Consider the following 26,353-nt stretch of genomic DNA (forward strand, 5'->3'; position numbering starts at 1 on the left):
ATCTCGTATATTAGCTATGGCTTACTCACCAGTCTCGAGAGGGTCTGAAAAGGCCATGGGTACAACCCTTTCCTCCAGACCAATCAAATAAACAAAAATGTCACAGTTAGCAGGTTGTATAATTAAATATTAAAATTAAAGTACATTTTCATTTTATGTATAATTGTTTTATTAACGTTTTGTTTTTAAGGATTGTATGGAATTAAATATTTTTGTTGTTGCTGATGTAATTTTTTATATTTGCATACTATTCGAGTTGTTTTTTTTTGTTTTTATTTTTTTTTATAGTTGAACGCCCTTCCTACTGTTAACTAATTGACTATGAAGTAGGCGTGAAGTCTGGTGTAGATCACACCAGACAGAGACAAGCAAGGCTGCATTTATTACTCAAGAGAAAAAATATATTGATTGTATGAAGTAAGACTCAAAGTCATGATTATGGGGTCAGGTAAGTAGAACTAAATAATTTATGGATATTTGGATAGCTTGCACTTCTGAATTTACTCATTCTGTGCCATTACCACAAAACCTCCACCTGACTGTTCATTGATTACTATAAGATTACTCAAACTGGTAGAAATAGCAGCCAAATATCTCTCAAATCAAACCACCCCCATCATCATCATCATCTTTTTAACACCAATTTCTCCATCCTCTTCAGATGAAGTTTATTGAGGCAGATTCTTCTGTGATTGCATCCCTTCCTGTCCCCAACCCTCACCTGTTTCCAAGCAAGGAAATATTTCTCTATGGCCAAACATAGTTTCATAAAAAAATAAAACCGAATGACACTATTTGTAGGATGGTGACACACATTTCCAACTATCACATGATGTCAAGACACATTAACACAAACAAACAACATATATATGAAGCGCTTCTTTCCATCTACAAAATCCACTCAACAAGGTTTTGGCTGGCCTGGGGTTCTAGGTGCCACTTAGTGGAACTAAACCTGAAATCATATGGTTGGTAAGCAAACGTCTTAAACTATATAACAATGTAGGGTTAAAATGAGTTGGTGGTGATTGGAAAGACTTCTGATTATCAGCTCTTGAAATTACTACAGAAAATTAATAAAGCATAAGAAACAATATAAGTGCTGCAAATTATTTCTCTTCACAGCATGTCATCATGTCCCACCTTTTGTATTCATTTTTAGAGTAGAACTGTTGGAAATTCAAATAGAAGACTAGGCAACATTAAGTCAATAACTCTTTACACTCCTCTCTGGAGTCGATAAAATAAAGTACCAGTTAAATACTTCATTTGATTCAATGTTTTTATAAAACATACAAGACATTCTATCTAACACTATGAACACAACCAATTTGCCATTGACTGAAGATTCTGCAAACTAAGATTTGCTAGATAAATGTCCTTTATCAAGATGGAGCTATGGAATATTGGCTTCAAACTTTGGTCTAAGGCCAGCAATTTGGGGGAAGGTGTAAGTCAATTACATTGACCCCAATTTTCAACTGATACTTATCTTACCAATCCTGAAAGGATGAAAAACAAAGTCGACCTTAACAGGATTTGAACTCAGAACGTAAAGACGGACAAAATGCATCCAAGCATTTTTCCTGGCATGTTAATGATTCTGCCAGCTCACCACCAAAGAACTATGGAATATTCATAAGTATTTTATCGTGTGTCATACTAACTTAAACACTTCTTATATGCTTTTTTTTTTATGGTAATAACTGTTGGTGTTGTTTTAAGTGACCCAATGAAGAAATCTGGAGGAGGTAAAAAGAAAAATAAATTGTCATAGGAAAAATTAGAACAACAGACCTTCAGTATTGATATAAACTGTATTCTTTTCTAAGAAATTCTAAACCAAGTTATTATAAAATCTGATGAACAGCTACAATAGAGAATCTTATTGATGAACAGTTATTAATTATATAGAATGCCAGCATTCATTAAATGAGTTTAAAGCACATTTAATGAAATAACAGAAGTTTAGAATTGCTCTTTGAAGTTTAACAACGGTAATTGTCAGAAAGCCACATCATACATTTCTACAATATATTTAACCATTTTTAACGAACAACAGAGCCACACACACATGATTATGATGATGATAATACATATCTGTGTACATATGTGTGAGTGTGTGCATGTATGAATACATGTGAGTATATCTAGTTATATATATATCAATATTTAAAACTATGACAATATAGATGCATAATCTTATTGAAGCACATAAACATATACACATATATATAAAGACATATGCATATATAAGTACACAGAAATTATGTAAATGTTTGTGCATGTGTATGTACGCATCATATATGCATATACACACATACATAGATGAACATTGCATATGCATGTATTTGCAGTTGATAGCCTAATTGTAAGAACTCTGAATCATGGTTAATTTAAAATAATAATTAAGAAAAGAATTTTAGAGAGTGTGACACAGTGAGTTAGAATTTCAAAAACCAAATACATTAGCGAATGCTTCCCATTAACGAATCCATTTCTATTGAGGTCAGCAACTCATTTAAAACATTGTTCAATACAGCACTGCTGACTCCACAAAGTTAACTCACCTTTCTCAGACAGTGTCTTGAAGAAGTTTGTTACTAAGTCACTTATAGTTCATAATTATTATTAATATTAATCTTGTGCATTAATATTATTAGTATTAGGCTCATTATTATTATTATTATTACTCTTATTATTTATCTATTTAAATTTTTTTTTCTACTTCTAAAGATGAAAGGAACAGGAATACATTTCAGAGATTCAAAGAATGACATAAGATTTCAGTCACAGATAATTGTAGATATCTGTTCACATATCTTTATTTTATTTACCTTGCGTGTCCACCCACCTTCTGTTCCAGTTTCTTTACTAGGGGTGGGTAATTTTTATCAATACCTTATTCATTTGCTAAGAAGCAATCCATTTCCCAGTTTTTTCACAAACACAAGGAAAAAGAAGAAAAGCAGAATTAAGCCTATCTGCAAGAGACTAAATTGATGTATGAATGTTTTACATGAAAGACTCTTGTTTTCTTTTCCTTGTTTTGTTTATTATTTTGTAAGGCTTAGTCAGAAGAGGAAAAGCAATATCCACTGACTTTCACAAGGCCACCAAGACTTGTGAAATGAAATTAACTTCAGACCAGAAGCCTAGCCCCAAATGCTTAAAAGACATCCAAGAGCCAGGTGGAGAAGTTAAAGTGGACAAGGAGTTAATTCTGCAATATAAGTCCCTTGCCAATGGTAAATCAGCTCACATTGATCTTCAGCCTGATAAGAATAGCAGTGAAGTCTGCTTCAAATATTACACAACTGTCTTCAAAGTATAAGCACACTGGGTAACAGAGCTCTAGATACACTATGTCTAAATAGATGAGATGGTCATAGCTGAAATGTGCTTGAATATAAATATACATGATCAAGACTAATCTTGGATTAAAAAACAATGACAAACAAACTAATGTTATTGTATTTTGAAGAGGGAAATAATCATTGAAAAGGGAAAATACTGACAGCTGTAACAATGATGGAATTATAATAGACACTAAATGATTTGGGCTAAAATGAAGAAATAGCAGATGAATGAGTGACAGTCCAGTAAGAATACAAAGGAGCCTCAGAAAACCACATGTAAAAACTGTGAAGATTTTTACTTACTTGCTAACGTTAATGTAGCATTTTGACTAAGAGCTGTTCCATGTATATTTGTGGCATTACAATAATAGATTCCGAGATCTGTTTTGTGAGATTTAGAGTGCATGACCTGCAAGAAGAACAATGCTCCGCCATCAACTAACATTTTGTTAGAGTCAGAGTCATCATCTGTTGTGATTACCTTGGCACCATTCCGGTACCAGGTAATCAATGGCTTTGGATCGCCTTCAGCTCGACAGTTTAATTTTACAGGTGTCATTCTGGCAGCGTAGCTATCCTTTGGATGTTCCAGGATACGAGGGTTTGGTAATTTTCCTACCAAGAGAGAAAAGAAAGAATTTAAAATAGGTATAATTATACAAAAATATATCATGAAATAAAAAAAATAATAAAACAATAACATAAACATATGTAAAATTTAAATTTAAACATACAAAAACAACTTTCCCTTTGGTAAGAAAGAATATGTGAGTGTAAGGCGGTGACCTAGCAGAAAAGTTAGAATGCCAGGCGAAGTGCTTAGTAGTATTTCGTCTGCCGTTACGTTCTGAATTCAAATTCCGCCGAGGTTTACTTTGCCTTTCATCCTTTAGGGTCGATAAATTAAGTACCAGTTACACACTGGGGTTGATATAATTGACTTAATCCCTTTGTCTGTCCTTGTTTGTCCCCTCTGTGTTTAGCCCCTTGTGGGCAATAAAGAAATAAGAAAGAATATGTGAGTGTTACTGACTAGCTATAGTCATAAGGTACTGTATGACTATAGCTAAGCCAAGTGATGACAGTCTGTTGTATCAAGGAAAGCATTTGCTTTGGAATGATTTTGAATTTAATTTTTTCTTTTCTTTTTTTTTTTTCAATGGCTTAATCAAAAGAATGAGAAAAGGAAGTATGAAACCCATGACCTTTCATTGAAAGGCCTCCAAAAGCTAAAGGGAGGAAAATTAAAATGAGATGCAAATAATAGGTTAGTGCAGTAGGAAGCAGCTCATCAAGACATCCAATTATCTAACCTCAAGATTAGTGACCTGGTCTGAATGCTTACAATAGAGAGAATACTGCTAAAAGGTACCAAATGGTCAGGTAGTAGTGTTAAAATGAAAACAGATTGAGTCTACTACCCAAAATAAAGTTATATTTCTCCAATTCACATCAGAGAACATTACAGGTACAAAAATTTATGGTGAGATAATGTTTTGCAGATGTGTCTAAGTTTACATAAATATGGAAAAATCAGTTTTTAAAAACTATGATGATGACAAAAATAAGGATTTCAAGCATAAACATAACATTTCTCCAATGCCAATCCACCATGTTAATGATGACAAAAATAATGGTTACAAATTTTGGCACAAGGCCAGCAATTTTGGAGGAGGGGTAAGTTGATTACATCGACCACGATGCTTAGCATCAGCATCATTTAACATCTGCTTTCCATGCTGGCATGGGTTAGATGGTTTGACTGAAACTGGTAACTGTAGGACTACACCAGGTTCCAATCTGATTTGGCATGGTTTCTATACCTGGATGCTCTTCCTAACACCAACTACTCCAAGAGTGTAATGGGTGCCAGTTACATGACACCAGCATTGACTACAACTATGATTTCACTTGGTTTGACAGGTCTTCTCAAGCATGGCATATCGCCAAATGGTACTTAATCTATTAACCCTTAAAGAATGAAAGGTAATATAGGCCTTGGCAGAGTTTGAACTCAGAAAGTAAGGACAGATGTTGCTACGCATTTTGCCAGTGATGCTAACGATTCTGCCAGCTCGCCACCTTAATGATGACAAACAAAAAATAATGAAATATTATTCAAGGAGGATAGCAACAACATTAATAATGAGAGACACTTATTAGTTCTGACTAATTTCTTTTCAAAAACTTGTCAATACAATATTCTTTTGACTTTTTTCTATGTCACATTTGTAGCTTTTATCCAGAAATATGGCAACAAATATTGAGGAATTCAACAATGTTATTATAAAATATCTTGTCTCATATATGGCTTCTTCTGCTTGAATATAAGATGTCTTGGACTAAATTAACAAAGAGAAGAAATAATTAAGCCATTATATTTGTTGAAATATTTGCTACAAATGATATTAAAACATTATAAGCAAAATTTGAGCCAGAAAAGATCAACTCTGTACTGACAAAGCAAAACCTATGCATTTATTACTTTACAGTAGACTGCCTAACTTGTTATACACCAGATCTTCTATCTTTCCATTTTCTTAAATTAGAAACTATAATATTTTTTTTCTGATCTCGGAGATAATTTTCATTTACTCAGTCCTAGCAGGGTAGGTTATTTTGCTTCGTGTCCAGCATAGTGAAATCGGTTAAAGTACCTCATTTCACAGCATTGGCAGTCTATGTGTAGTGTATTTAGTAACATAGTCTCCTGTTAAGTAATAGGTATGAGGTTCAGATTCTGTAAGCAGACAAGTTACTATTTTCTCTCTCAAATCACTGCTTATAGTTTTTAATATAATTTCCAACAAAATCTTAGTGGTTAATTCATAATTAGCTAAACATTGGACAATTGCCTGTTAAAAGCTATAGTAAATATTTTGGCAGACTCCTTTTATCTTTAACCAATAAAAATCTATTAAAAGCTCCCTAGAAAATTCAAAGAGTTTTCTCACATTCTTTTCTTTTTGGGCAGTTTACTCCACATGTTCGTAAATGTTCAAAGAAGCATTATTAATAGCATTTGGAGTAGGTAGGTAGAGGGGGTGGGAGTTCGGTAGTTCACACAATTAAGCTATATGTAGAAAGCAGAGATCTAAAAGTCAACTAAAACTGAATGGAAACTAGTTTTGTCTGAGTAGAACTCAAAAGTGGAGAAGAAAGGAGAAACAGTTGTTAGTTGTCAAGAATGAATTGTTAACAAAAGAACAAAGAAACTCTGTAAGATTGAGAATCATTTATGAAGACGTTCAGTGTGAAAGGTGATTCTTGAGAGAATCCAGAATATATAGAATGAAGATCTGTTGGTGAACATCAGTTGAAAGACAATAGAGCTGGCTGCAAAAGGAAATTTGGTTGCTAAATAGAAAGAGTCATGTTCTATTCATACAGTTAGAAAAACTGGCCACAGCACAGCACTTCACTCATCCTAGTTTACCCAGAAAATTTCCTGATGTCAACAACAGCTGTTTATATGAAGCGTCTTTGAAATACTTGTACGCTAACAACATTACAGAGAAAGTTGCTAAATAATTTCTTCGTATGGAAGCTATATGGATCAATAATTAATAGGAAGGTGGTAGATTGGAAAAATCAGTAGAGCAATGGTAAAAACGCCTAGCAGAATTTATTTACATCTCTTTTAACAACCTGAGTTCAAATGCTACTAAGGCCAGTTTTGCCTTTGATCCTTAATAAAATAAATGGTGGTAAAGTACTAAGCTTGGTATAATTCACTATATGTTCCCCACCCCCGCCATATTAGGACTGTTTTTATGTGCCTATGTCAGAAATCATTTATGACAGGAAGGAAGAGAGTAAAAAAAGAAAATAAATAAACGTTAAGCTATTAATAAATACTAGAAAGTTTTATATATAAAATAAAAATGAGAAATTGCAAGAGTTTGCTTGCATAAACAAGAACAGCTGAATTTTGAAGAAAACAATGCCATGAGATATAAAGACTACAAACAATTATCTAAACAAATAGAAGGTAATAACAATGACTATATTGTTGGAGGAGAAAAAAGAAATAACCATTAGATGAAAAGCAGGTGACACCATCTACAATATTACATAGTTGTAATGAGCCAATGAAAGTGCCTTCATGTCGTGATTTGACAAGATAAAAATAGCAACTAAATCCCCCTCAAATCACACTCCAACATTTTAAATAAGGTTGGAATGCATTGGATAATGTATATCTACATAGTCCTAACAAAAACAGGATGGTCATGGATAGAATGTCTTTGATCATATGCTTCCTCAATTGGAATATGTCCAGAGTTAAAGAACACCAACAACAGTCAGTCGCAATGAAGATGATGATAGAATATGCATAATTTAATTCCAACATGTGTTTGATAAAAATGGAAAATAATAATTTTATATTATAAGAGAAGCTGATCTCTGTCTGTCTGTAACAATGTCTATGTAAAGAGAGGTAAAAAGAGGAGGAGAAACAGTTGTTGCTTAGAGAAAAATACACTGAGTGAGAGAGTAAGATAGATAAGTAGTTCTGTGACCTTGGTAACTAAAAAGTTTTGATTAAAAACATGGGACCTTTAAGAGCAAGTCTGTCAACACAATGCAACACAGACTTCAAAAGAAGACTATATGTATATACATATAATAGTAGTTATTTGGGGTGGGTGGTGCTGTGTGTGGTTCTGTATGTCTTTCAACATACAGACAACACAACACAGACTTTAGAAAAGACTTTTACTTTCAACAATTTATGAAGATACATGCATGATTAACAAATATTTTTACTGGCAGCATACCAATGGGTAATGACCTAGCTATTTATAATATAGGCACAAGGTCAGAAAATTTAGAGGAAAATGTTGACTGAATCCAGTAGTTAACTGGTACTTAGTTTATAGGATGGAAGGTAATGTTTATGTTAGTGGGATTTGAACTCAGAATATGAAGAGTTGCAACCAAATATTGCAAAGCATTTTGTCTGATACAGTAACAATCCCACAAAACCATCACATCACCAACAAAAATAAGAACAAAATTAATGGTTTTTTATTATCAATAATTAATAAGAACAGAGAATAAATCCTAATGGAATACAAAAGCAGTTGTCCAAAAGCTGTAAAATGTAACTTGATATGTTTACTCTCTTACAGTCTCAATCTCATGAATTTCACCTGATCCCACCACCATAAATGTTACATTAAACCTGTCAAGAAGCTTATGTGTGCGTGTGCATGTGCTTGTGTGCGTGTATGTGTGCGCGCTTGTGTGTGCGCATGCTTGTGTGTGTGTGCATGTGTACTTGTGAGAGTGTATGCTTGTGTGTGTGCATGTGTAGAGTAGGCCCTTAACAACTGGAGTTCTAGGATCATAATTGCAACAAACAGCATGTTTTGAACTTGTCAGAGTGCATTCTTGCCCAGATAATACTAATAATAATAATGGCTTTAAATTTTGTCACAAGGCCAGCAATTATGGAGGATGTAGTAAGTCAATTATACCGAACCCAGCACTCAACTGGTACTAATTTTATAGGCCCCCAAAAGGATGAAAGGCAAAGTCAACCTGGGTGGTATTGGAACTCAGAATGCAAAACCGGAAAAAATGCTGGTAAGCATTTGGTCCTGCGCGCGAACAATTCTGCCAACTCGCTGTCTCCATAATGATGATGATGACGATGGAGATAATAATAATGGTCTCAAATTTTGGCACAAGGCCACAAAGTTTGGAAGAGGGGGTTAGTCGATTACATTGACCCCAGTACTCTACTAGTATTTCTATTAGTGACCATGCAAAAATGAAAAACAAAGTTGACCTTGGTGGAATTTGAACTCAGAACATAAAGCTGGATGAAAAGCTGCCAGGTCACTGCCTTAATAATAATAATAATGATAATAATAATCCTTTCTACTAAAGGCACAAGGCCTGAAATTTCGGGGGAGGGGATCAGTCGATTACATCAACCCTAGTGTTTTCACTGGCACTTAATTTATCAACCCCAAAAGGATGGAAGGCAAAGTCGACCTTGGTGGAATTTGAACTTAGAACATAAAGATGGATTAAATGCTGCTAAGCATTTTGCCTAAAGTGCTAACAATCCTGCCAGCTCACTGCCTTAATAATAATAATATGTATGTATGGTGGATTTCCATTGTTCGATGATGGCAATTTATTTGTTTGATCAATTATCTGCTCCTGTATCCCTTATGTAATTTTAGGCTGAACCAAAGAGATGCAGTGTATGACAAGGTTGTACCTTTTGAATTAAAGGTACAACACATCAGATGGATTCCTTACCATTTCTGTTCACCCAGTTTCATTTACAATGTGTCAAACTCAGATTATAGAATTTGCTCAAAATGCTACAAAATCAAAATGAACATGAGACCTCATGATTGCAAAGTTAACTTCTTAACCATTTGGCCAAACTGCACCTACATATATAGGTAACACACACACACACACACACACACACACACACACACAGACAGAGTTTATTTTTATACATCCACTTGTGGAAAATCTGACTCAACAGAATATATATATGTATCTACACACATGCATATAAACACACATACACACACACAAATACATTTATGTATATCTGAGAGCAGAATAAAACACAAAATCAATTAGATATTTTTTATTATGCCATCATGAATTATTTAATCTTTACATGAGTTTCACAAGTGTACACTAGTATGCCATATGGGAGGTGGGGGTTATATGCATATTTTACACACACACATATATGTGACAAAGACAACAAAAACCTTTCAAACAAATCATAGGTATTGTAATGTCACAAGACCTTTAACAGAAACTCAGTTGATACTATGTATTCTCATAAAATGTTTGCTGGCTCAGATAAAGCTTTCAGTTGAGACAGATACTTAATACCAGAAATACTGTCTGTCTTCCTACCTCTCATTTGTATCTGTGAAAGCAGTTGTCTCCTCAATAATGATTTCCTTTCGAAAGCTATAGATTAAAATGCTATGGTGGTTTATATATAACATTGTGCTTACATCTTATACTGGATTAGCAGAAAATTAAATGGTGTCTGAGTGAATCCTCGAGATACAAGGTGAGCAGATGTGAGTGGGGACAGGGGAATGAGGAGTGTGTGTGTGGACAAATGTTGCAACAGTGTATGGCAGACAGAGAAATGAGGAATGGTTGTGACAAGGGGGCGGTGACAACTGAAAAAATTAGGTAGGGTTGAAGGGCAGATGTAGTAGATGGTTGAAATGGGATGGGAGATGACCACTGATATACACACAGGCAATTATGCAGATAAACAAAGTAGGTACATTAATTATATTAAATATATTTGAAATAGTAGGTTGGATATGAAATACAAAATATATATCTATGTATTCACACACAAGGTAGAGACTTTCAGATGATGAATTTATCTGAAAGTCTCCCTCTTTTGTGCGTATACATATGTACATATTATGTATTTCATACCCAAACTATTATATTTAATATAATTAATGTACCTAATTTGTTTATCTGCATAATTGCCTCTATATCCACTCAATTTGATCCCTCTTACAGCCATTATTTACCTTGCAGAATCAATCCCCTATAAAGATCATTATTTACGTTATTTACATTTGATGAGTACAGAATATATATATGTATCTACACACATGCATATAAACACACATACACACACACAAATACATCAAATGAGTACAGCAATGAATTCCGGGTAGAGGTAGGGGTCCACCAAGGTTCCGTCCTCAGCCCCCTATTATTTACCATAGTCCTCCAGGCAATCACAGAGGAGTTCAAGACAGGTTGCCCCTGGGAGCTCCTCTATGCTGATGACCTTGCCCTAATTGCGGAGTCACTATCAGAACTAGAGGAGAAGTTTCAGGTGTGGAAGCAAGGTCTAGAATTGAAGGGCCTTAGAGTCAACCTAGCTAAAACCAAAATCCTAATAAGTAGGAAGGTAGATAAAACACAAACCCCTTCAGGTAGATGGCCCTGCTCAGTATGTAGAAAAGGAGTAGGTAGTAACTCTATAAGATGTACCCGGTGCAAGCTATGGACACATAAGAGGTGCAGCAACATCAAAGGCAGGTTAACTAGCAAGTTAGTTTTTGTTTGTGGCAGATGTTCAGGTGCAATAAAGACTGCAAACAAACAGGAAACAACTTCTATCTCATTCCAGGGTGAAAAACTAGAGGTAGTCGATAGCTTCCGCTATCTGGGCGACCAAGTTAGTAGTGGGGGTGGGTGCGCTGAAAGTGTAGCTGCTAGAATAAGAATAGCCTGGGCAAAGTTTAGAGAGCTCTTACCCCTGCTGGCGACAAAGGGACTCTCACTCAGAGTAAAAGGCAGACTGTATGACGCATGCGTACAAACAACCATGCTACATGGCAGTGAAACATGGGCTGTAACTGCTGAGGACATACGTAAGCTCGCAAGGAATGAAGCCAGTATGCTCCGTTGGATGTGTAATGTCAATGTGAATACCCGTCAGAGTGTAAGTATCTTGAGAGAAAAGCTGAACATTAGAAGCATCAGTTGTGGCGTGCAAGAGAGACGATTGCGCTGGTATGGACATGTGGTGAGAATGGAGGAGGATAGCTGCGTGAAAAAGTGCCACACCCTAACAGTTGAGGGAACCCGTGGAAGAGGTAGGCCCAGGAAGACCTGGGCTGAGGTGGTGAGGCAAGACCTTCGTACATTGGGCCTCACCGAGGCGATGACTACGGACCGAGACCTTTGGAAATGGGCTGTGCGTGAGAAGACCCGGCAAGCCAAGTAAGATCGTTGCCAGTGCCCCTGGACTGGTTCTTGTGCGGGTGGCACATGAGATGCACCATTTTGAGCGTGGCCGTTGCCAGTACCGCCTGACTGGCTCCTGTAGGATTTTCGAGCGAGATCGTTGCCAGTGCCCCTGGACTGGCTTGTGCGGGTGGCACATAAAAGACACCATTTCGAGCGTGGCCGTTTTCGTGCGGGTGACACGTAAAAGCACCCACTACACTCTCTGAGTGGTTGGCGTTAGGAAGGGCATCCAGCTGTAGAAACTCTGCCAAATCAGACTGGAGCCTGGTGTTGCCATCCGGTTTCACCAGTCCTCAGTCAAATCGTCCAACCCATGCTAGCATGGAAAGCGGACGTTAAACGATGATGATGATGATGATGATGGATATGGACAAATATCCGTCAAATGTAAATAATGTACATAATTTCTCATCTCTTAAATATAGAACAGTATTACCCTATAAAGATATTGAAATCTAAGTTTGAATCTTTTGAGCACTACTAAGTATCTTCTATACCGAGAATATTTGGATCTCATCTGTGGAATATATATATATATATATATATATATATATATATATATATATAAGAATGTTTGGAGGTGATGTACAGGAATTATATATTAGAAAAAATTATAAGGTACTCAGATATCTGGATGGTTGTACATTTACAGATTTTTATTAATATGTCACATGTTTTTATAAATTAGCGTTTGCTTCTATTCTTGTAGATTCTCCAGATTTAATTTTTCTTCAGAGGATTTGTCTCTTTTCATAGTATTATTGAATGTGTAGGGGTGGAGAGAGATATATAGGATAGTAAAAGAGGGTGAGGAATGGGGGGGAATGAGAGAGTATGTGTGTGTGCGCGTGCGTGTGTGCATGTGTATACACACGCACGCACACACTCTCTCTCTCACATTTTCCCCATTCCTCACCCTCTTTTACTATCCTATATATCTCTTTCTACTCCTACACATTCAATAATACTATAAAAAGAGACAAACCCTCTCAAGAAAAATTAAATCTGGAGAATCTACAAGAATAGAAGCAAGCGCTAATTTATAAAAACATGTGACATATTAATAAAAATCTGTAAATATACAACCATCCAGATATCTGAGTACCTTATTATTTTCTCTAATATATATATATATATATATATATATATATATATATATTAGAATTACGGGTAAATAATGTAAATAATGATCTTTATAGGGGATTGATTCTCCAAGGTAAAGAATGGCTGTAAGAGAGATCAAGTTGAGTGGATATAGAGGCAATTATGCAGATAAACAAATTAGGTACATTAATTATATTAAATATAATAGTTTGGGTATGAAATACATAATATGTACATATGTATACGCACAAAAGAGGGAGACTTTCAGATATATATCAGAGTCTGACGTGACTCTATCTATCTTTGTATCTTTTTCCCCCTCTCGTTCTTCCTTCTGTTACTACTATATCTCTCTCTTCCTCCCTGTCTCTCGTTGCTCACCTATTTTCTACTTCCTCCCCTTTTTTCTCCCTGTACCACTCTTTCTCCTTACCCCTCGCTGGTCACATGTGTCCAGCCCTACTTCCTTTCTTCCTTAGCTATTGCTAAGCACGCACACAAACATTCCTCATCCCACTTCCTTCCAGTTCATTGCTTCACAGCGTTCAATATACACATATTTTTTCACGTCTGCCCGTCTAGCCTTTTCTGTTTATTTTCACTGTTTCATTTTCCTGTCTTGTTTTCTGTCCGCCACTACATTCCTCTATGGTACAAATTTAATTTAAGGTCTGTGGGAAGAGCCATTTTATCGATGCGTCCTGCCCTAACTCTTTGAAACGCCAGTGTTAGAATGGAGGCAGCTGATGAAGGAAATGTTCTCTATGTGGCCTGTGTGTTTTCTGTACTCTGTTTATCATTTGTCTACGTTTTGTTTGCAACGTCCTGTACCCAGATATGCATCTATATATACAGGTAGATGTAGGTATGTACATACATGTATGTATATATGCATATACTCATTATTTATATATATATATATATATATATATGCACAGGCACCAGCCAATAGTTATAGTAGTGTATAAATTCTTCATACTTACCCCAAAGTTTTTTTATCTAACTTGTTAAGGGGTTTCTATATATATATATATATATATATATATATAAGAACCCCTAGACAAGTCAGTCAAATGATGAATTATAAATATATATATATATATATACATACATACATAAAACACACACACATATATAAAATGTACATTATCATAGTAAACACACATACATATATACATCAGCCTCTAGTCATGAATTTGTGTCGTGTATTAAATTTTCATAAAATATTTACAGAAGGCTGAAACTGATGGTTATTGCATAATTTATGAATGATGTTATACAGTAAATGTTTTAAGCTATCTCTCTCAAATACAACCTATAACTCTTTATTCCAGCCAAGGTGGAATCACTCATGTCATTCCTAGAGTAATGATATGGGTGTATCCAGATATTCCCACCCTGACCATCCCACTTTTTAAGGTATATTGAAGTGCATCATTTTTAGTGTCCTTTTGTTTTGTTCTTTTTTCTTGGTTGTTAGATGTATTATTCGAAGTAGCTATGGTCACTATTTCTGGTATATCAAGCAACTATGTAATGACTTCCTTGTTGTTGTCATATCTGCAGCTATATTTGTTGCTGTTTAGTCCCGAGTCAGCCCTGAACAATCAGGCCTATGATCAATAGCACTGCAATTGTGATCATCCTGCCATTTACATTATATAATGTATCAGTTACATTTGTAAAATGAGAGGAGTTATTTGAGGGAATTTTGGCTATTTCAAGAAGACTGAGCAATCACCTTGATCTCCTATTTGCTTGTCTCTCATCATTAGGATTGCAATAGAGAGTCCCAACAATTTAGTGAAGAACCTATAGTCTCAGCTGCTGATTCAGCAGGATACTATTTATGTCTATTTTTAGATTCATCAAACTTAAAAGGAAAAGGCAGACGAGTAAAAAGAAGAAGAATCTCACAGGAGTATGCTTGATAGTATCTGCTTTCTAAGATCTGAAGTTGATACCTTACTCTGTGATGCTAGATTGATGCTATCTCCAGCAAAGAAATGGGAGAAAAATTCATTCTATATTTTTGTTCAGCATCAAAACTGATGCCGATGGTTGCAGAATATTAAATAAAGGTACATGTGGCTCAAAAAGCTGTTAGGGTAGAGTGCCATTGTATATTAAACAGGAAGCCTCTGTTTATCATATTACATTGTTAGCCCCACTTCTTTTGCAAAACTACTGAAGTGAAAGTAGGGGCATAATTTTGTGGGTCTTTACTATTATTTTTTTTTTTTTGATTTAGGAGTTAAGATAATTAATGTTTTGTACTATGTAAATAATACTCAGACTTAATAGATTGTTTGTTTTATTTTTTAATTCCACCATTATAGAAAATAAGATATACTGAACTATATGACAAAGTAAATCAGTGAAAGATTGTATCAGTGCCATGTGGTGTGTGTGTGTATTATGTCTGTGTGTTATTCACTCTATGTATGTGACTGAGAAAATGTGCTATTCACTGTATACATATATTTCTTCATATATGCCTGCATATATGTTTGAATGTGTATATCCCAGCATGCACGCATATGTGCGTGTGTGTGACTACCAGAGTGGATAATAATTGATATTCAAAGCACTTTTTTCCCAGTGAGTCAGTGCAGAAGAACTGATCATTTTGTGGACGCTGTTAATCTTATGAAAATACTCTCAAAACCTCCCTAAAAGACTTGAACGTTAATCCAGAGTTAGTGGTGGGGCAGAAGACCTTGTTGCGGAGACTTCTACCAAGTGTAAGCTTATACAAAAAGGTGCCATCAAGTCTGAGCAGATCAGGAACAGACAAGATGAGCAGAAGTGGGAACTGAGAAAACCCAGGGTTACTGGTGTATTGGCATAAAAAAATCCTTTAAACCATGTGTGATAAAAGAGTTTTAAATCACAGTCATCGTTCATATAGATGGATGAATGTGTGTGTGTGCGTAAGTGTTTGTATCAGCATAGCTCTATACATGTGAGCTTGAGAATGAGTGAATGTTAGAGTGTGTGTGTTTGTGCTTATGTGCTTGAGTGTGTGAATGAGTGTCTGAGCATGTGTGTGTGTGTATGTGTGTGTATGTGTTGAGAGTCTGTGCATATGTATGAGTTTGAGAGCATGTGAGTGTGTGTGTATGTAAGTGTTTGTTTCATTGTATGAACCTCTGTGCATGTGAATGCGTATAAGTGTGTATCTCTGCATATGCAGTGTTTGTGTCTCAGTACATATGTGTGTGTGTGTGTGTGTGTGTATGTATGTGTGTGTATGTGTGTGTACGTGCGCATGTGTGAGAGTACGTTCATAGTGAGAGCTTCTTCACTATGCCTGTATTAGGTAATGGATGTCTTACTGGCTGCCAAAATGCAGAATTATATTAAATGAAAGATGAAAGAAATGGAAGTAGAATCAAATCTAAAGATCAAAAGAAAAAAAAAAAGAAATAACATAAAAATACAAAGAGAAAATAGAATATGGTAAGCAATAATAATGTTGTGTACTAAAGAAATAGAATCCACAGATTTCATTTGAAGTCTAGAGCCAGAGGGTAGGTGTCAACATTCAGGACAAGAAGAATAGTCGGTCTTTTGGTAGCAAAAGGTGGACCATTAAAGAAAAGAAAACAAACTAAATGACTATTAAAGGGGAAAAATGTAGGTCATTTTTTTTATTCATTTAATGACTCCCATTGAACTGTTTTTGGCTGAATATTCCAAGTGCTGGAGATTATATGAAAATGATGATGATCATGATGAGCTCTGGCAAAAGATTCAACAGATGTTCTTTTATTGCATTTTACTGCTCTTATGGGTTTTAGTCATTGGACTTCAGCCAGTGTGAGGCACCAGGTTTTTATTTAGTTGATTGTATTAAATTCCAATGCTTTTTTTTTAAGTACCAGGCATAAAAAAAAAGTACTGGGGTCAATTTATTTGACTACAAATTCTCCAAGGTGGTGCCCCATCATGGCCACAGTCTAACGATTGAAACAAGTAAAAAAAGAAAAAAAATTAATTAACACCAGAGGAAGTAAGAAGACAAAGTGAAACAAGGTGAAAATAGAATGTAACCAGACCAGAATGTAGAAGTTTTAGGTATAGAAAATACTTCATGCTTAATCTATTGCTGAACCTCTGTGATTGACATCAGAGTAGAGTATATGCCCATGTATCATATATGCTGCTGTTATTGTTCTTACTGTATATACTGATATCATAGACCATCTCCAAGAAGAAATATTATTCACTCACCAACTCACTACAATCACTGGCTTATGAATACATATTGTTCACCCACTCTATTCTACAGTTTCCATAATGGCCTCTGCTACTTTTCTACTTTGAAGACCACCTCCTACTCAATCCACCTTACCCACTTGTCTCTCGATCATGCTCTTTCCCCCTTCATCTTTACCAGCTCACACCTTCCAAACTCCAAACTAAACACTTCAATTCTTCCTTTCCAGCTGTGGACTCCTTTTCAACCATGTCACTCTTTGTCGATATCTTTCTAGAACTGCAGTTCTCTGAAACTCTCTAACTCCTGGCCTTTTTTTTTTCCTTTTTCTACAGGCATCAACACCCAGAGGATCAAACTGAACACGAACCTCCCCAATTTAAGAGAACTTACTCAGGTTAAGGGTTGTCTCTCTCATTCTCTAACAAATTATAAAAAAAAGTAAAAAATGACAGAATACGGTCACCTCAAAATACATAGTCTTGCAAACTGTATAATGACCTCACTAGTGCTGGTGACATAAAAAAAAAGCATCCAGTTCACATCGTTAAGTGGTTGACATTAGGAAGACCATCCAGCCATAGAAACCCCTCCAAAGCAAACACTGAAGCATGATGCAGTCCTTGAACTAATTAGGTCCTGTCAAACCATCCAAAATATGCCAGTATAGAATATGGATGTTAAACGATGGTGATTATAATTGAAATCAGAGTTACACTTTATGTTCCAATTGGTCAGTCTTAATCAAACTGACCTCTGACCAAAAATGTTTTACCTATGATGTTCTTGCCTTCAAAATATAACATATCTATGACATCATTCAATGTGTCATTCCCTTTTTAATATAAAATGATTTGAGGGGAATCTGACTACAGGTTAAGCAATCACATAGAACCTCCACTCTCATTGCCATATATTGATCCAGTTTTGAAGATAATCCTTCCATCTTTGTATCATTGGTTGTTGCTATGTGACTGCTATGGAATTTTCATGGAGGAATGCAATAGAGTTTTCTCGGTGCCTCCTTGTAAGTCATGACTGAGACATATATGAATCGAGTCCAGATGATTTTAGATCTGTTTGAACAGGGCTAATTTGGGTTAGGATTCAAGCAATAAAAAATAGCAAATGAGTGATTCTCTATTTGGTAGGTTAATTTTTAAAGACTTATTCACTGTTCACTTTCTCTGCATATTCATTGTATTGTTCATGCAATTTTGCTTACCTCTTCTACTGAATTGTAGTGCACCTGAGCACTGTATACAATAAGTTCATTATTATTATTATTATTATTGATCGAGAGAACAGCACATGTCATCAAAGTAACACTGGGGTACAAATATACAAAACCTAATACACCCATCATGATTACCTATCTGATAGGGGTACACCAGGCACATGCATCACAACCATATGGTGATCTTATACCATATGATCTTGCAGGTGGGGGCCCTGTTAAATTTTTCTTCTGGTCGAGTAGCCCATCCTGCTCAAAAGGTCCCTGAATAAGGATTAAGGATGTTGAACAAAACAACCATGTTCTCAGAATTAAATTATTCAAACCCCAAAGAATTCACATAAGCTATGATACTCCCCAACTACTGCTTGTGGTCAGAGATGCACATATCGTCAGTCACTTAGGAGTGTGTTCAATTGGTTATGGTCAGACAACTGACAAGCAAATCTGTGGTATTGGGCAGAATATTATTATTATTATTATTATTATTATTATTATTATCTGCTAAAAATAAAGTAAAATCTCCCTCAATTCATCCTGTAGTGTTTACAAAAGTGAACACTGGCTAATGTGGTCAGAGACCTGCTGTTTCCATTGAAAATGGGATAGTTATGGCTGGGATGCTTTTTGTTTTTTTTATTATAAGCTAGCTGAAGTAGGATTGATCTGAGGTTAAATGACAACAGTAACATCAACAACAAACACCAGCAAAGGCCAACACAGCTTATACTAAAGTAAAGTTGAAGAAGAGTTGGCATTTTATTTTAATTAAATAAAGAGCCAGTTATTTTGATGTATGGAAGCAGAGAACAAAGGCATGCCATGGCAAACAAAAGTGAGACTCACACCCATACAACCCACACCAGCCCACATTCGTTGAACCACAATTAGAAATGTCCAATGATGGGTGAAATGAGGACAGAGTCAATGGCAGGACTTAAATTAGAGAGTGATCACTCTATTAAGTCAGGCCACTGGACTGCTCTGAGAAATGATGCAATGTGATATTTTGACCTACAGTTGTTAGTGCTGTCAAGATAGGAAGGTGATGATTGCATTGATATATCTAACACACATACACATGTATGCACACATGTGCACACACGCACACACACACACACGCATGCACGCACACACACACACACACACACGCATGCACGCACGCACACACACCAAACAAATGCCAAAAGGAAAAATGTTTTAAAGAATTCTCCACCCTGCTGCCATGATCAAGCATGGCGGTAGAAGTCAAAACAAAACTTTAAAAAAAAAAATATGAATAAAAAGAATCCCAATAAAAGTATAACAAACGCTGTTAAAGCAATGAACACACACAGAGTAAATAAATTACTCAATACTTTAAAGTATGTGTGTGTACATATGTATGTGTGCGTGTGAGTGCGTGCATATGCAAAGACAGGTCAATAGATAGACGTACAACCAGGAAATTGGCAGAATTGTTTGGGTGTCAGATAGATTGCTTGGAGATATTTATTCCAGCTCTCAGGGCTCTGATTTTAAATATTGCCAAAATCAATTTTGCCTTTTATTCTCATGAAGTTGAACTTTGGAGTACCAATCAAATACAGGACTTCATTCTACTCTCTCTCTCTCTTTCTCTCCCTTTCTCTCCCTTTCTCTCTCTCTTGGAATCAACTATATTGTTGTGTGAGAAGGGTCACGGCAAAGCACTTACAGAATCCTCCACTCCAGAAGTGGGGAATGGTTGAATGAGAACTACAAGCTTCTTCTCCTTAGAGAAAAGTTGATGTGTAATGGAATAATCTATGGAATGGTCAAACAAGCTGTACTGTCTTCTTCCTTACCAGTTTCTCTTGTTTAAACATTCTCTGCTCAAAAGGCAACTGACCAATGGTCTTGTTCTAGCTTGAAAAATAGTGAAATAAATTATTTCGATCAGAAAAACCTGGGTAGCTGTATTTAACAAGACTTATGGCTTTTATTATAATGTTATCTTAACTCTCTTTGCTAATCGAGTGCTGTTCTACTTGTTGAAACCTTACTGTTAATACATAATATATATATTTATATTATTTACATTATTTACATTTGACGGATATTTATCCTTATCTTGTTTGTTGTTAACACAACGTTTTGGCTGATATACTCTCCAGCCTTCATCAGGTGTCTTTTGGAAATTTCGAACTTGGGTACTCATTTCTAAGGTATTTTTCGATGGTATTATTATCATTATCATTATTATTATTATTATTATTATTATTATTATTATTATTCAGGTCACTGTCTAAATAATAATAATAATAATGATAATAATAAAAATAATAACAACAACAACAACAACAACAACAACAACAACAACAACAACAACAACATAAAAAAATACCTTAGGAATGATAACCCAGGTTTGAAATCTCCCCAAGACACCTGAAGAAGGCTGGAGGGTATATCAGCTGAAACGTGTTAACAACAAACAAGATGAGGACAAATATCCGTCAAATATAAATAATGTACATAATTCCTCATCTCTTAAATATAGAACTGTAATATATATTTATATATATCAACAAGATTCTTGTAAAGTCTAACGATGGGGACTACATGTTGTTGCTTAACCCCAGGTCAGCAGTGATCAGGCAGACCTATGATCAAAGATTTCCTAGCCTTCACTAAAGTGTTTTTTTTTCTTTTGTGAATATCCATGAATATATTGCCACACTGCATTCTCTTATTTTTTTTTATTCCTATTTTAAAAAGAAGAGACAGTCATGTAACCTGATTTGAGAGAGATTTCACTGTTGTTTCTAGAGGGTCAAGCAAACATATACAAGTTAGATGTTGTCAGATAAAACTGCAGTAACACTGTATGTTTTTTGTTTGTTTTTTTTTTCTTCTGATTTATGATGTGGGTCACATGGTGAAGGTGTGGTCATTGATGCTGCTCTTTTAATTGGGAATGCTGTAATGGATGTAGTGGTGGTGGTGGTGGTAATCGCGATAGTAGTGGTGGTGGTGGTGCTGGTGGAGGAGGAAATGGTCACTGAATGTTTGATGTAAGAGGCTAGAACATAAAAAAGGATTATATTACTATCGCAGCTGTTTAAATGCCTTTTGCTAATGACACTTTTCTATCTTTTATTGATCCTGCAACAGCAAAGCATCAATTGGTTAAAGACTGGCTAAGGAGGAGAAGGAAGAGGTGTAGGATAGAGATACAATAATAATAACAACAATATCAACAATGTCTGTTGTTGCTGCTCTTGTTGTTGTTTCTGTTAGCTGAGTTTTATGTCTAAGCTGGCAATAAAAATATTTAAAAAATGTTGGTGCTCTTTCTGTCTGGAACATAGTGATTGGTGACTATCATTGTCATCATTGTCATCATCAACCTCTTCATCACTCATCAAAATTCACAACATTCGTCATCATCTTTATCATTAATCTATTTTCCAGATCATCATTCACCAAGGTATAAAACGATGATGATGAATGAAAACATAAAACTGTTATTAAGATTATTCATCATCATCATCGCAGTTATACATAGTGTATTTATACTACTACTACTACTACTACTACTACTACTACTACTACTACCACCCACTGCCTTCATCATTGTCATCATCATCATTGTTTTGGCTATACATCCTGCTAAACCCAATTCTGCCTTTCATTCTTGTGGGCGAGTAACAAATAAAATCAAAAACCTGAACCAATTACATTGACAGTTCTCACTCCAAATTATGGGGCTATGTGCCAATGTATTGCAGAATTATTAAAGTGTCAGACAAAATACCTTGCAGTACTTATTCTGGCACCTTTGTGTTCTGAGAGCAATCCCTGCTGAAGTCAATTTTGTCTGTCATAAATTCAGGGTCTATAAAGTGAAATATGAGTCAAAGACAGGGGTCAATGGTTTCAACTAAATCCCACCCCTCAAAAATTGCTGGCCTTGTGCTCCTATTAGAAATCATAATCTTCATCGTCATTATTATTATTATTATAAAGGCTACGGGCTGGCAGAATTACTACCGTTCCAGGTAAGATGCTTAGCGGCATTTCGTCCTTTTTATATTTTGAGTTCAAATGCAGCTAAGTTTGACTTTACCTTTCATCCTTTCAGGGTCAATAGAATAAGTACCAGCTGAGCACTGGGGTCGATGCAATCGATTTACCCACTCCCTGGAATCGCTGGCCTTGTGCCAAAATTTGAAATCATCACCATCATTATTATTATTGTTGTTGTTGTTATTATTTAGTTTGGGTTTTCATTAGAAATGACAAAAATGCAATGAGAGATAGTGAGGTTAGAAGGAAGAGGTATGTCAGAGAGAGAGAGAGAGAGAGAGAGAGAGAGAGAGAAAGAATGAGAGAGAGGAAGGCAAACCATTGATAATGAATAAATAACCTTCAGTCTCTCCAGCCTATTAGAATATTTCAAACTCAATCTCTTTGATCCCATCAAGTCTGCTCACTAGAACAGAGGCAGTTACAGGGAGGAGAGAAAGAAAAAAAACAAAAATGCAACAAGCAAAAGAGAAAGAAATGCAAAACCAAATACAATACAAGAACAAAAATAAATAATACTGAAACCAAGGAAGAGAAACACAAAGAAAAAGAGAGAAAGAGAGTGAGTATATATGTTTATATATATATATATAAGCACACTCATACACACACATATATATGTATATATAAAGGTTTCATATTAGTTGCAAATTTGTTAAATAAACCTAGAGATTTAGGCTCAACTACAAAGCATAACAGACAGCCATGCTATGTTTGCTGTCACAGCAAAATGTTGCTATTGAAATCATGTAAATGAATTATTTGCCACTAGAGAGTTATGGACTGACATGATGTATAGGATTGTAAGGAATGTAGTGCATACAGTGTGATAAATTTTAATAATGCTGTAGAAGGCAATGTCATGCCTATGACTAGATGATGATGACGGTAGTAGTTGTGATGATGGTGGTGGTGGCGGTCGTGATGACGGTGGTGGTGATCGTGGCAGCAGTAACATTTTGGAGACATAAAAACTTCCAAGTTCACCTCACAAACTAACTGTTTTAATGTCGTTTCTTTTCTGTAGCCATTTTTTATTTCTTGTTTTTACTGCAAAACTAAGAGCAGTTCTGTGTGCCTTGGGTATGTGTAGTGTTTTTATTTTGGTTTTGTATTTTCTATTGTGTCGTGTAGTGATATATAATATGTAATTTGTGTGCATTGAAGGTAATATGTCTGCATAATGTGTGTGCAGTGCCTTTTGGTGGTATTTTCTATGTTGTGCATATTTGTAAAACCTGGCATTTTGGTTATGTACTTATCTGCATTTTTAACAATACCCGAAAAACACCACCCACATCACTCCTTTTCATTGTAGAGATTATTTCTATGTTTAGTCCCCCACATTCTGGTTGTCTCAATATCCAGATCTTCATAACTGACATTTAATATTGTCTGCTGGGGTGGATTCTTCGATGAGGAAGCACCTCTTCCCATCTGTCCTTGACAACAATATTATGTCAATTTGCCTTGATCTCCCAATCTGTGTGGACGGATGTATTCTAGTTAAATACAGAGGTTAATTTACTCAACTATCCCAATCCTTCAAATTTTCGTCCTTGTGCCTATGTAAGAAACTACTATTGTAATTGATATTTTTGTTATTTTACTCCATTAGCAAAAGGGATTCTTTAGTTTGGCACAGAGATCAGTTCTCAAAACTGACTATTTTATAGTGTGTAATTCCTTTTTTAACATTTTTTCTTTGTTTCAAAATAATCTAAAAATCTTCCATTAAAATTTTATGTTAATTTAAGTACCAAACAGCAGCTTAATAATGACAAAGTAATTTTACTAAATTCTTCACCATTTTCAAAATTAATTTGAAAAATGGCAGTGTATTTTAACAGAAATATAGTTACAAAAAGGTTAAGGGAACGTGTAGTGAGGCACTGAGGTCACTTCACAAATGACTTTCTATTAATGTCATTCTTTTAAAGTGTGTTATTTGACAATGAGGTCACAACTAGCTGTTTTATCGTTTTCTTTTTAAAGTGTCTTTATTTTAGCATAGAGTTCACTGTATAACTGGTTGTTTTACTATGTCACATAATCTTTTTCAAGAGTGTAGTCATTATATTCTGTTGGGAGGTTTTAATTTGGCACTACAAGACAGCTCAAATTATTGAACAGTTTTGAGATGAGCCAATAATGGACTCTGTCAAAATAGAAATAGTCACAGCTAGTTCTACTCATTGAGAGCAAACACTAATAGTAAACAACTAAAATTTCTAGATGAACCAATAACAGAATTTCTATCTTCTATGTAGACTTTATTTAAACCCTGCTAGGGTTATATTAACCTTTTGTCCTTTTGGGGGTTGATGAATATAGAATTACTCCAAAGCAGTGGACTGGTTGAATTGTTAGTGTGCTGAGGTGAGTTGGCTCATAACATTCAGATGGACAACATCAGTGACACAGAGAGGAGAGATTTACATGAGAAACTATTGGCTTTATGTATGTATACCCATACAAACATGCACATGCATGTGCATGGAAACACACACACACAACTATTAAAAGAGTACATTTGAAGAGGAAATATCCAAATGCAGATCCATAATTTCATGAGACATATGGGAGGTAAGATTTGAGGGAGATTTAGTTGCTGTTTCTAACAAGTAGTGACCTTGTAGATGGTTCTGCTAGCTACTATAAGATGGTGGGTGGCAAACAAGCAGTAAAGTCTAAACAGAGTCATTTTTTGGTAAATTGGTAATTATTACACGTCTATTAAGTCTTGTGTGGTAAGAGAAAAAGATGCTTGTCATGGAAGGGGACCTTGGAAAAATACTGGACGAGAAAATAATGACGATGATGCTCCTGCTAAAGATGATGATAAAAGGATAAAGTTTATATTTCAATATATTAAGGCTAATACAACATATGATGCAAAATTGGAGAAAAGTAACATTTTTGGTAAGTTGTAGACCAATCCAACCCATGACAAAGTTGAAAACAAAACTGTGATTAAACAAATTTTATAGCAATAATATATAAGACAAAAAAGAAACAAAATAACAGAGAGAAACATACATACATATATATATATATATATATATATATATATATATATATATATATATATATATATATATATATATATATATGTATATATATATATATATATATATATGTATATATATATATATATATATATGTATATATATATATATATATGTATATATATATATATATATATATGTATATATATATATATATATATATATATATATATATATATATATATATATATATATATATAATATATATATATATATATATATATATATATATATATATATATATATATATATATATATATATATATATATATATATATATATATATATATATATATATATATATATATATATATATATATATATATATATATATATATATATATATATATATATATATATATATATATATATATATATAATATATATGTATATATATATATATATATATATATATATATATATATATATATATATATATATATATATATATATATATATATATATATATATATATATATATATATATATATATATATATATATAATATATATATATATATATATAT

At 34.6% G+C, this 26,353-nt stretch overlaps 1 protein-coding gene across 36 annotated transcripts in view; it reads right to left on the bottom strand.

The window, feature by feature from the left end:
• LOC106876215 (roundabout homolog 2) overlaps positions 1-26,353 on the bottom strand; it is a 1,018,579-nt gene that overhangs the window by 413,101 nt on the left and 579,125 nt on the right. For all 36 annotated transcript variants that reach the window (XM_089352294.1, XM_089352292.1, XM_089352320.1 and 33 more), the window contains exon 3: positions 3,663-3,974. In XM_089352294.1, the coding sequence (XP_089208420.1) occupies positions 3,663-3,974 (312 nt within the window). The remainder of the gene's footprint in view (positions 1-3,662; positions 3,975-26,353) is intronic.

The sequence above is a fragment of the Octopus bimaculoides genome, chromosome 5 (genome assembly GCF_046866305.1).
Source record: "Octopus bimaculoides isolate indiv1 chromosome 5, ASM4686630v1, whole genome shotgun sequence".
NCBI lineage: Eukaryota > Metazoa > Mollusca > Cephalopoda > Octopoda > Octopodidae > Octopus > Octopus bimaculoides.